This window comes from Strix aluco, chromosome 9 (assembly GCF_031877795.1).
Source record: "Strix aluco isolate bStrAlu1 chromosome 9, bStrAlu1.hap1, whole genome shotgun sequence".
Classification (NCBI taxonomy): Eukaryota; Metazoa; Chordata; class Aves; order Strigiformes; family Strigidae; genus Strix; species Strix aluco.
In genome coordinates, this window is record NC_133939.1 from 2,951,064 (window position 1) to 2,963,167 (window position 12,104).

The 12,104-nt window shown below is 50.1% G+C and overlaps 1 protein-coding gene across 1 annotated transcript in view; it reads right to left on the reverse strand.

The window, feature by feature from the left end:
- SLCO2A1 (solute carrier organic anion transporter family member 2A1) overlaps positions 1 to 12,104 on the reverse strand; it is a 29,851-nt gene that overhangs the window by 5,698 nt on the left and 12,049 nt on the right. Inside the window, exons 3-7 of the mRNA XM_074833404.1 lie at positions 10,218 to 10,380; positions 5,417 to 5,632; positions 3,230 to 3,328; positions 1,461 to 1,594; positions 25 to 106 (exon numbers count right to left, since the gene is read on the reverse strand). Coding sequence (XP_074689505.1) covers positions 25 to 106; positions 1,461 to 1,594; positions 3,230 to 3,328; positions 5,417 to 5,632; positions 10,218 to 10,380 — 694 coding nt within the window. The remainder of the gene's footprint in view (positions 1 to 24; positions 107 to 1,460; positions 1,595 to 3,229; positions 3,329 to 5,416; positions 5,633 to 10,217; positions 10,381 to 12,104) is intronic.

Here is a 12,104-nt window from a genome sequence, read left to right on the forward strand (position 1 = left end):
CGCCTTTAAGTGTCAGTCCTTTACTTTTTATAAACTCCAGCAGGGAGGTTTCTTCAGCCACCCCCTTCTCCATCTTCCTGAGCATGCCAGCCTCCGCGTTCGGGTCCTGGGGAGGGAGAGAAGAGCAGCCTGCGGTGAGAGGGGAGAACTCATGCGTGGCTGGCACCATCCTGGCTCCCAGCGAGGCTCAGGAGGAGCAGGGTCTGTCCCAGGTGCCTTTGAGCCCCAGCCAAGCCTGACAGTTTTCCTGCCCATTACAGCAAATGGGCAACTTATCTCAAAAATCACTGCTGCCCTTGAGCAGAGCTGCAAGACAAAAGCTTGTCAGAATCCCAGAATCATTCAGGTTGGAAAAGACCCTCGGGATCATCGAGTCCAACCCTCAGCCCGACTCTACAAAGTTCTCCCCTACACCACATCCCCCAACAGCTCATCCAAACGGCCCTTAAACACATCCAGGGATGGTGACTCCACCCCCTCCCTGGGCAGCCTATTCCACTCTCTGACCTGCTTGGAGAGGCTTTAAGAACTTGGAAAGCTTCCCTGTCCTGAACCCTGACAAGATACTTCTTTTTTAATTTTGCAAAAAGTATGAAAATGAAAGTGGGAGACAGGTCAGCTCAAGTCTGGTGCGTCCTCTAGCTATAATCATGAAATATTTTGGGTCTGATTTTGACTTTTAAAAGAATTGATGATTAAAGAATTTCAAAACAAAACTACCTTTGAAACTAAAACAATAGGTCTTGGCTTTGAAAATACTGAAACATTTTGATAGTTTTGCATCTTTTAAATTTTGTTTTAATGGGAGACTTGTCTCTTTTCTGATTTTTTTTCCCAAAGGAAAAGCCCATCTATCAAACCCTGCTGTCCAGCTTTATCCCAGTGCTGCTGCCATGCATGTCACACCGGGGATGCTCAGTTCCGAGCAGAGGCTGTCACTGATGATGATGCTGCTGGCATCAGGGGAGTGTCACCCTGCAGAGGCTGTTGCAGTGGGGAGTTAAGATACAGCCATCACCAGCAGAACCGGGTCAGACACCCCAGGAGGGTCAAGTCTCCATGGACAGACCCCAACCAAGGAAGACTGCATGAAGGAACTCAGGGAGCCACCCAGCCATCACCCTGCCCCAGGGAAGGTGCAGGTCTACCCAAAACCTTGCCTACAGATGCTGTCGATGCAGCTAGTGGGAAGGGCATGAGGTCTGGTTTGGGTCTGTTGAGCTGTGGTGGTTCTGGCTTTCAAGCTAATAGTGAGGAACTAAAGGGTCTGGTCCTTCACATGTTAGAGGCATGGAGCTTGTTTGGAAGACTTTTCACTTTTGAGAAGTTGTAACCACATCTGAGAAGGGTTTCTGGGCTCCCTTCCTCCCTCCCACCCCTCTCCTCCTGGGACAGGTATGCCCTGCCTGAGCACAGCCCTGGCACTGAGATGTTCTGGCCCTCCAGAGATGAGGTCTCACCTCTCCTTTCAGCATGTACCGAGGGAAGAAGAAATAAGGAATGGACGTGAGCACCAAGCAGCCTGAGGAGATCAGCAGTCCCAGCCACCAGGCTCCAATCCACTGCTGGTCCCTCGGCGTCAGGGCCACTGCAGCTGCAAGACACAAGGACCCATCATAAGAGCTCTGCTAAGGGTGAAAGGCGCAAATGTCCACGCAAATATGGACCGGTGGAACACAAAGGGTCCATGTGGGCACAGTCCAAGGGTCTCTCCACTGGCATGGAAGAGAAAAATGAATGGAGGTGGGAGCTCTGACCAGTGTTGGTAGCAAGACTGGCTCTGGTTGTGTTTGACCTCCTTCCCCCTGGCCAGGATCCTGCACTGCCACTTCCCATCCAAAGTGTGCCGAGCCTCCCAAATGACTGTAGGATGGATTTAGTCAGCTTCCAAGTATGCTGATGGCACAGGTTCAACCCTTCCCCGCCGAGCCAGCCAGCAAGGCGGTGATTATGGGGGCCCGACTCCATCCTCCTCTGCCTGGGGCATGCAGTGGGTTTGGACCACACTGCCTGGCAGGGATGCCGAGCTGAGACAGGGACTGGGAAAGGGCACAGCAGCTTTCCTGGAAAAAACTGCCCTCCCATTGTTCCAGGCTTGGTCACTCTCTGTTTGCAGAGACCAAGGGAAGGACCCGTGCCGGCAGAAGAGCGCTGTTAATGAGCCTCGTTTCCGAGTGGATGCAACTCTGGGCGCCTTCTCCGGAAAAAGGAGGAGAAGGTGAGAGCCACTCCGTCTCCAGCACAGACATCCTTTGGCTGGGCCAAGCGATGCTCATGGGAGGTTGACAGATTGCTTGGCTTGGCATGGGGACCTCATCTTCCCACTGCGGGGACGTTGCGGCGGGGAAAAGAACCAGCAGCAGTTTCCAGGTGGGAGCCCCGTGCCAGGGTGTGGCAGGCGAGGAGCCTGCGCCCCACCAAAACAATCGCCCCGCTTCCCCAAACAGGACCACTCCACTCCAGAGCTCGGACGTCATCACGGAGCGACCAGGCAGAGGCTGCTAAATCTGTCTGCCACTGCAGGGAGCAAGCCAAGGCTTTCTGCCGTTTCCTGTCCCAGGTTCATTTATTATTCTTATCAGGCACCAGACAAAAATGTCAGGCGAGCTCTGATCTCTCTAAGGAAACACAGGAAAAGCCACATTAATGATGGCGCTGGGGAGAATTCTTTAGTGATTAAGTTACCAGAAATAATAAGCACGCTCCGCAGATAAAGAAAATAAGCCCTGCGGTGGCGTTGGCTTGGTCCCTCTCTCTGCAGATGCTGGTGAAGGGTGGCGGGGAGCAGGATGAGTAGACTCAAGTCTTCCCATGCACCCACAGGGCAGCGGCTGCCTTGTTGTTGTCTTCTCCATCCCTGGATGCTTCAGATGTCCCTGCTCCTCTCCACGACCGTGCTGGAGTAGTGTGATACTTCCTCAGCGTGGTGGTAGTGGGCAGACCCCAGCAATGACCACCAGCGCTTCAGTGCAGCACCATGAGTAGGACATCGAAATGTCTGTACCTCAGGGCTCTGCTTCAGTGGTGGCTTCACAACCATCTGTAGCTTTACTCACGGGGAGAAGGAGGGGAGGAGTGTGCTGGGGGTGCTATTCCAGGTCAGGTCCTGCCAGCGGAGCGGGTTTTGTGGGTCATGGGACTGGTGGCTTCTGCCACCAGGCATCTCAGAGTGACCTTCTGACTCACAGAAGGCTTTTAGGAGGACCACGGCTACTTGAGAAGTACTCACCAGTGTCAACTCGTCCAATATCCACGAAGAGCCGCAGCACCATGGATCCCAGCAGGTATCCAAAAGCAGGGCCAAACACGGCGATGGCAAAGAGGATGGCTGGAAAAGGGAGCAGAGAGAGGCAGCGTGAGCAGGCAATGGCAGCTTCAATGCAGATAGGGCTTTTGCCTTCCCATGTGAGGCAGGAATGGTATTACAACATGCTGAAGAGAAAAACCATCTTTTATCAAGCGGCAGATGATGAGAAGATCCTCATCGCTCAGATACTGAATGTGGTGTTTATTTAACAGGATTAGGAGGAGGGCAGGCAGCTGTCTGCAGAAAAAGTTCCTCTGTTCTGCTGCAGCCAAGGCTTTGCCAATACACTAAAAGCTGTCAGCCACACCACGAATATCCATGATTCACTGTGACGAAGGGGGGGAACCCCAGAAAGCAGCAGGATGGTGGCATCCTGGGCTCTCACAGGTGACGGAGACCTTAATCTCCTACAGGAAGACAAGGGAACAAAGCCATCTCAGTCCTTAGATCCCAGCAAAAACATTTGGAGCAAACTTCAGGGGCGGTGAGGGATGCTGAGAACAAAAAGGCCAGCGGATCCACCCTCGGTTCAGCTGAACTACCCTGTTCAAAAAAAAGATAACTTGGACCTAACCCATAAGGTCAAAATGTTTCCTTTTGACTTCTTTGGAATGAAAGGATTCAGGTTTCCTCCCTGAAATAAACTCTTTGCACAGCTTTCTTAAGATGTTCAAAAGGAGACAGTTTGCTTGAACTGCATTGACCGTTTCTGTGCATTTTGCTGGTCTGGAGCCTTTCAGCATACTGGGTATGAAAGCCCCTGATCGCACTGCTATGCCTCAGCTCTGGACCTATTTTAAAAGCAGGGTTTTTTTCCAATTAGGCAAGGCAGTGCTTTTGTTTCTACAACATAAACATATTGAAGGGCAGGGTCTTTAGAGGAGGAGTATTTAACCTTGTACACAGACAGTAGAGTTCCCTTTCATAGGAAGATGCTGAAACCTAAAACAAAACACGACTCAAAGGGCAACGGTATTTACATTGTATTGAGGCAATCCAGACTCACAGTAGCCATACCCCCCTACACGGACATTCCCACGGCCCTAAAGTGATCACCTATATTATAAAGAACAGGTCAGTCCCATTTTCCTTCATCTTCAGGACCTGCAGGTTTGGGAATCCAAAGGGCACTCAGAGGTCCTGGGAACAGTGACCCCACGCCGCAGGGGGAAGACAACGGTGTTCTGTCCCTCCTTCTGCCAGCCCAGACTTGAGCTGAGAGAAGCAAGTACTACACACAGAGGAGACTTTCCACAGAGCTAAGAGCTCCTGCGTCACCTAAGAGGTGCTGCAGCAGCCCTTCCCAGCAGGAGCCTGGAGCAAAGCACACCTGGGTGGGTCTGGAGACCCTGCCAAGAACTCCAGTGCTTGTCCAAAGCTTGTCCTTGGGAGTCTAATTCTGAAGGTTTTCCTTCTCCTTTAGTACTTACCTTATTTTGGAACATCCGCTTTTGACTTCTAAATCACTCTGACGCCTTTGGCTGCTTTCAAGACATTGTTGGGCACCAGGAGGAATTGGGTTTTTAAATAACTTATGGGCTGAGCTCAAAGCTCACGTAGGCAGGCCAGCACCAGATGGGCTTTGCCATTCACAGGGGAAAAAATGCAGTTTAACATGGAAGTCAGCACCTATCTCTTTGCAATCAAGAAGCCCACCTGAGCCTGGGAACCCCCACGGGGCAGGGACCAATTCCATGGCAAAAAATGTCGATTTTGAACCCTTGATGCAGAACCTCCGTTAATTGGCTCCTGCAGGCTGTCATACCTCTGGTTAAAGAGCAGGAGAGGGCCTCGGAGAAGGTTTCCTTACTACTCTTTCCCCCATGGATGGCACAAGTTCTCACAGATGCAAGGGAGAAGCTCCAGCTCATCCATCTCATCTCCTTGCCCTGATTGTTTGGCTTCCTAACACTCACACCATAAATCTAACCTTACAGAGAACAGCTGATTACCAAGGGGACAGCCCTGCCTTTATTGGGGGAGGATCTCATCTGAGTCCCACCGACTGCTCAACCCGTCTCCACGGGTTCCTCTTCAGATGAGCACCTCTACATCTCACCTCTAAGGTCTGGAGGAAACAAAAGGATATACAGCAACAGTCCCACTTACCGACGTACAGCGGGGAATTGTTTGCTTCTGCAAAGTCGTCTACGTAGGATATCCCGAAGGGCTGGATGGGAACTGTCCCGATTCCAGCCAGCAGCTGGGCAATGACCATCATTGCCCATATGCTGCTGGCCTCCTTCTGGGGATCGTGGGTGGTGTTTGGGCACACAAACTTATTCTCTGCATAGCACAGTTCAGCCTGGACCTGGCTTTTGTTACCTGAAAGGGAGAAGAATGAGTATTACAACACTGGGCACGTCCCCTGCCTCCTCCCACCCTAAATCCCTAAATACAGGGAATCTCACAGATTTGATGAGTGGGCACACGCTGCTGGATTTTGGACGGATTGCTCATTTTATTTAGCAGTTCTTATAAGCTTTCCCTTCCCTTGGGGTGTTATACCGAGGTCAGTGTAGCAAACAATGAGGTTGTGATTTTTATCGAACTTTTAAAGACAGGCTGATGAGAGAAGATGGAAGCAAATTAATTTCTCCTACCAAGGGTCAGCCCTGCAGCCCGCTCCAGGGAGCTGCATTGGAGCTGTCAGCAGAGGATAAAAAACTCTCCATCAAAGCTGCAGCAACACTGGACCCCGCCAACTGACAAAAGCCTTCGGACAAGTGGTGTCAAAGCCAGTGGAAAAGCCTAAATATTCATGGATAGAAAAACCTGGTTTTCTTGCAAAATGAAGGCGTTACACAGCAAATAGAGTAAGTCCTGGTCTTTCAGTGCTAGCTCTTCCCACTCTGGCTTTTTCCTTTTTTAAAATTTGGAATTAGTTCAGTATTCCTATCACATCTCTCTCATTAATGTAGTAACTGTGGATTTTCTACACTTCTGAACAAACAGACACAAAACAAAACCAAATATTTGTCAAGTGATTAGGGGTTTTCATTGGTGTAGTGTGGCAGCAGATTCCTAACAGTAGGTCACCACAAAAATCCTCATGTAAGTCCATTCAAAGCCGTGTTGTCTAAACGGTCCACACTGCCAGACAGAAGGAGCCTCCTTTTCTAAACAAGATTTTACCACAGCAGAAGTGAGAGTCACAGAAGCCTCTCACGCCAGATTGCATGCTGTGGAGCGAGGCTGCTCTTGGTTTAATGAGGGTAAACCCAATCCATGGCTGGCTTTTTGTTATCAGTGGTCTTTGCTCCCTTGTGGTATCCAGGCAGGAACAGGGAGCAATGCTCTCTGGGTCAACCTGGCTGCCCTGGGCAGGACACCTCGGCCCTGAATCTCTGTTGCCCTCATCACTCAGGAACAGCCCACCTCCTTCCAAAGCAAGGACCCTACTTCTTCATACTGTCCAGACACTGGGAGATCTTCACCCTGCTCAAGATTGCCATGCAAACTCCAACCAGGACTGGAGCATCTTTGTGGCCTGTAAACACCAGGCCAAGACACACACAGGCAGGGAGCAGGATGATACTTCCTCCTTTGACTTGTTTCCTTCACAGTAAGAGCAGCCCCTGTCCCAAATCCTGACCAGTTCATAGCCTGACGCATGAATTTAAGCTGCCATAAAACCTGACATCCAATGCCTGATCCACTCTCCAAACCAGCCAACTCAAAAAACATGGAGGCATTCAAGGCTGCACAGGGAGGCACCTGTGAGCCAGCAGAGAGCTGGTCTTCCTATTTCTGCGTGAGTGCTGGCACACTCTCAGCCCCATGCTGGGCCATCACGTTTCATGGGATCTGGGCTTGCAGATCAGCCGTGGCGGTGCCAGATTTCCCAGAGCTGATGTGGGAGAGCAAAGCCAGAGGATCTCTAACCCTTTGGTGGGAGCAGAGATTGTCAGGTACCTGTGAGCAGCTCTGTCCTCTCTGTGCTTTGCTCCTTGTCTGGAGTTTGCATCGTGTTGAGCTGCGGCAAAGTCAGGACCTAAATAAAGGGAGCAACTTGCCTAAAACCACCCAGCAGCTCCCCGGCACAGCCAAGGCTCCCTGAGCTCAGAGGACTGGGCTAGGACGCAGTGCATGGCGCTCAAAGCCTTTCCAAGAGAAAGCATCTTCTAACCAGAGGTGGAAGGCTCTCCCTGGCCGGCACTGCTGCGGCCACTGCCACCTGCCCCGGTAGCATGGGCATTGGGGCAGCAACTTGGTACAGACCCGAGGTGACTGAGGGCTTTCAGAGGTGGCAAACCCCTAAGGATCACTGGCATCCTGAGGATTTAGGGGCTAAAGTCACTTTGGGAAGACCAAAGCCAGCCTTGTGGCATGCGACGCAGGCTCTTCTGCGTATCGCATTCTGCACAGAAACTGAAGCTGTTGTACACACTAGCTTGTTCCCAAAGCCTGCCCAGTTAAACCAGTAGCCCTCTTTAGTATGGATCGTAAGGCTTACCGGCTAGAGTAGAACAGGCCCTGGGGACAGGAGATCTTAACTCTGCTCTATCACCCACATACTGCTCAGCAGCAGGGAGACGACCTCACTTCTAATGCTGCAATTCCTCTGTGACTCCAGTAAAGATAATACTACTTTCCTTTCCAAAATGCTTTGGGCTATAGGTGAACCGTCAGCCGCATTTGCGTTCAGCCTGCGCTCTCAGCAGGGCTGCAGGAAAACCCGTTTTCTCCCTTGTGCTGCCACAACTCTCAACTGCCTGCAGTGAGACCACCAAGAGCAACGTCTCTTGTCACACGCAAAAACCAGGAGAAAGGAGGTCAAAGCCTAGCTGGTGCAACAGGGCATATGCACACATCAAGACTGCACTTTCAAGACTTATCAGTCAGATGAACTGCTTTGCCCCTAGAGCATGTGGCATTGACCTACAGTGCCACAGAATTAACTTCTTGAGCAGATAAGGGCCGTCCAAACGAGACTGATAGGGCAAGAACTGTTCTCATATGAATTCAGCTCAGCAATCAGAAAACCACAAAGCCTCAGCAACAAGATACTGTAGAGCCTTTGAGCCCCCTCAGGAAATGCACCAGTGCCCCAAAAAAGCCAGAAGTGAAGTGATTTGTCCACAATTGCACAGGGCATCAGCAGCAGAACCAGCATCTCCTGCATCCCAGGGCTTCTGCCCCAAATCTGCTGCCTCAGCAGCAGCGCTCTCTGCTCACAGTTGGTTTCACACTCTGTCCCTGGCTGGCTTTTTGGATAGCTAAATGACATGTCATCGTTAATAACAATGCTGTCATCACCAGGCAGAGATGCAGTTTTAGAGCTGCAGCTGAGGCTCTTCTGATGCCACAGAAAGCAAAACTATTGCCAGGATGCTCAGGAGCAGGTTGGAGGGACACATACCACCCGAGCAGAAAGCAGGGACACGGCGTGCCTAGAGATCTGAAGAGACATGGGTGGCACAGCCAGGAGAGAAGCATATTTAAAATAACATTTTAAGCTAGTTAAACAATTAGTTTTCAAGTATAGTTTTCTCAGCCTCGTCCTAGAGAAACTGATGCCCTGATGAAGTTTGCTGACTAAACTGAGGGGGGGAGTGGACACTCCGGAAGGGAGAGCCACACTGCAGGAAGACCTGGATAGGCTGGGTGAGTGAGCTAACAAGAACCTTATGAAGGTCACCAAGGACAAGTGTAAGGTCTTGCACCTGGGAAAACATAATCCAGGAGTGCAGCACAGGCTGGGATCTACCAGATCTGTGGAAAGCGACCTCAGGGTGCTGGTGGACAACAAGCTCAACATGAGTGAACAACGTGCTGCTGTGGCAAAGCAAGCCGATGGGGTGCTGGGCTGCATCAACAAGGGCATCACCAGCAGAGATAAAGAAGGCATTATCCCACTCTACTCAGTGCTTCTCAGGCCACACCTGGAATTCTGTGCTCAGTTTTGGTCCCTGCTATACAAAAAAGATGTGGACAGGCTGGAGAGGGTCCAGAGTAGGGCCCCAAAGATGATCAAAGGCCTGGGCAGCCTGCCATGTGAGGAAAGGCTGAGAGAATTGAGTTTGTTCAGCCTTGAGAAGAGAAGGCTCAGGGGAGACCTCGTCACCCTGTTCCAGTATTTAAAGGGTGGTTACAAAGAAGATGGAGACTCCCTTTTTACCAGAAGTCATATGGAAAGTACGAGGGGTAATGGGTACAAGTTACTCCTAGGGACATTCCAATTGGACATGAGGAAATTTTTTCACAATGAGAACAATCAGCCACTGGAATAATCTCCCCAGGGAAGTGGTGGATTCCCCAACATTGGACACTTAAGATTAGCTGGACAGGGGCCGGGCCATCTTGTCTAGACCGTGCTTTTTCCAAGAAAGGTTGGACCAGATGATCCCTGAGGTCCCTTCCAACCTAGGATTCTATGATATTTTATAGTATCTACATAGAAGGATATGCTCTCTCACTGAATGCAAATACAAATATTCCTGGGTTGGCATGTCCGTGTGGGAGGATGGGTCTCAGCCCTACAGCAAGCTCCTTGGGCACTGCTGGGAGGGAGAGGTGTCTTGGCAGCTTGGGGAGGAGGTCCTGCCTGCTGAACTTGAAACACAAACTGCTCCCTCTGGAGGCCTTCAGGAGCTTCTGTGGGGAATTTAGGTACTTCACCATGACCACACTTGGCACCTGAAACCACAGCTGGAATGACATGCTCGGAAGAGGAAGAAGGGATCCCACATGTAATTACTGTGTTCAAAAAGGGTTGCAAGGCTATACTGAAGTCAGGCTTAAAATAGCAAATTCTGCCTTAAGTCTTCCCCTCCAAACACTGTGTTAAAATTGTGTGTGTGCTGGACACAACCCCTCTTTTGGGGTAGGCACGGGTAACCCAGCTCGGAGCAACTGGAGATGGATTTGTGCTGGGACAGCTCATGGTGATAAGGGTGGAGGCACTTACCAGTGCTAAGCGTGGTGTATTCATAGGGGTCCGATAGGAAGTGGGGCAGGGTCACCAGGAAGGCTCCCAGCGCCAGCAGCAGCCCCCCCAGGCCGATCACCCGCGGGCGGTGAACTCGGCTGCCGAAGTAGCTGACAAAGATGATGAGGACCACATTGCCGATCTGGAAAGCGCACAGCGAAACGGGGAGAACGTTAGAAGATGTCACGGAGGAAGTCAAGACCCTATGACCCCATGACTGTGTCCAGGTGGGTGGAGAGCTCTCTTATCAGGTGGTGTTTGACCCCCACAAGAGCAGGAACGGGACAGCCCTTCACCCTGCATATTCACAGCAGGTCACTGCTCCCTGGTCATCAAAAGCCAACAGGCTGACTCCTTGGCTTCTGTCACCCGTGTGCAACCCTTGCTGTCATGGATGACTTCACCAGCTCCCTGTGATCTGGCTGGGGCTTTTTTCAGCACCCACACCTGCTCCCCACCTCATAGGGTGTTGCATAAACTAACGATTCCCCCAAACACAGAAAGAAGTGAAGTGTATTGCCTCCATTCCCATGACTCTAAACAGACACGAGCCCAGCTACGAAGTCCAGTTCATTGCAGATGTCTGTGGCTCTGGATATTTGCAACTGCAGATATGATCAGCTAAAAAGATATGAAAACATGGAGCTTACTCAGGCAAGAGGATGAACACCATAAAATTGCCATTACACGGGCTTTGTCAGCTTAGGACAAGCTAAACATTATTTTAACCTTGGCATGTGTGGCTAAGAATACTTTTTATTTATGTTTACATGGGCTCTCTTTTTCGTCTCTTTGTGGTTTTTGTTCTTGGAATTGCTGCAGCCATCAATGCAAAAAGATTGTGGTCCTGGACAGGCAGGGCAGCTCACACAGAGCTGGAGTAAAGCACAGAAATTTCTCTCATAAAGCAAAGAAATAAAAACATAACTGTTGTCTGCAAGCTGTTATTCTTTAACAGCATGGCATATATCCTATTCCAATCCTTTTTCCTTTATATTCTTGCAGTAGCAGACTGCTCTACCTGATGTTTGCTTTGATATTACTTCTCCAGGCATTAATTCTCATAAGTTCTCTAGTGGATAAGGAGTACACCAGTTACAGCTCTGATGCTGTAATAATTAAGCCCTCTGTAGGGTTTATTATAATTACACCAGTTCATCAGTACCAATGTTACAACTGTCCATACTGGGTCTCTCTCTTTGTGTGGTTTGGACCTAGTCACAATCAGTGGGAAGTCCTTCACTGGTCTCAATAGGCTTTGAACCTGTCTTTTTAACCCCAGATGTAGGTGTTGATTGAGGTAAGACCTGGGCATCTACTTCCCCAAGGACCCAGTAGGATCCCTAGTGCTCTTGGTGAGGAATCCCGTATGCGAGAAGACCAGCTCCGTGCAAGATGGGCTGCCACCGAGTGATTCTTTGTGCCATCAAAAGAAAGTCTGCCAGCAGGTCTTTTCCTAGCTGGCCTTGAAGAGCTACCAGAAAGAATACAATTAATGACAAAGTGAACTAGAAAACTTATTCCAGAGGAGTAAGTGACTAGAAAGTGTTTGTGAGAAAATCCTCAGCCAACTCAGCAATATGCCAGTGAAAGTCGGTCCTTTGCCACAGGGCCATCAGAATCTGGGAGCACTAGAGAAAAGGGCTAGAGACTGCTTGCCAGGGTCTCCTTTTAGAGAAAGCTTGGAATGATTCAAGCCAGGACCATTCCTAAAGCCAATAAGAAACCTATGAAAACAGATACTTTTACTGGGAAGTGCTCACAGAGCTGTAGTTGTGTGGATACTACTCATAATAAAATGCTCTTATTCACAAAAGCTGTAAGAACTGTGATCAATGAAGAAGAATCACACTGCATGGTTTCTGT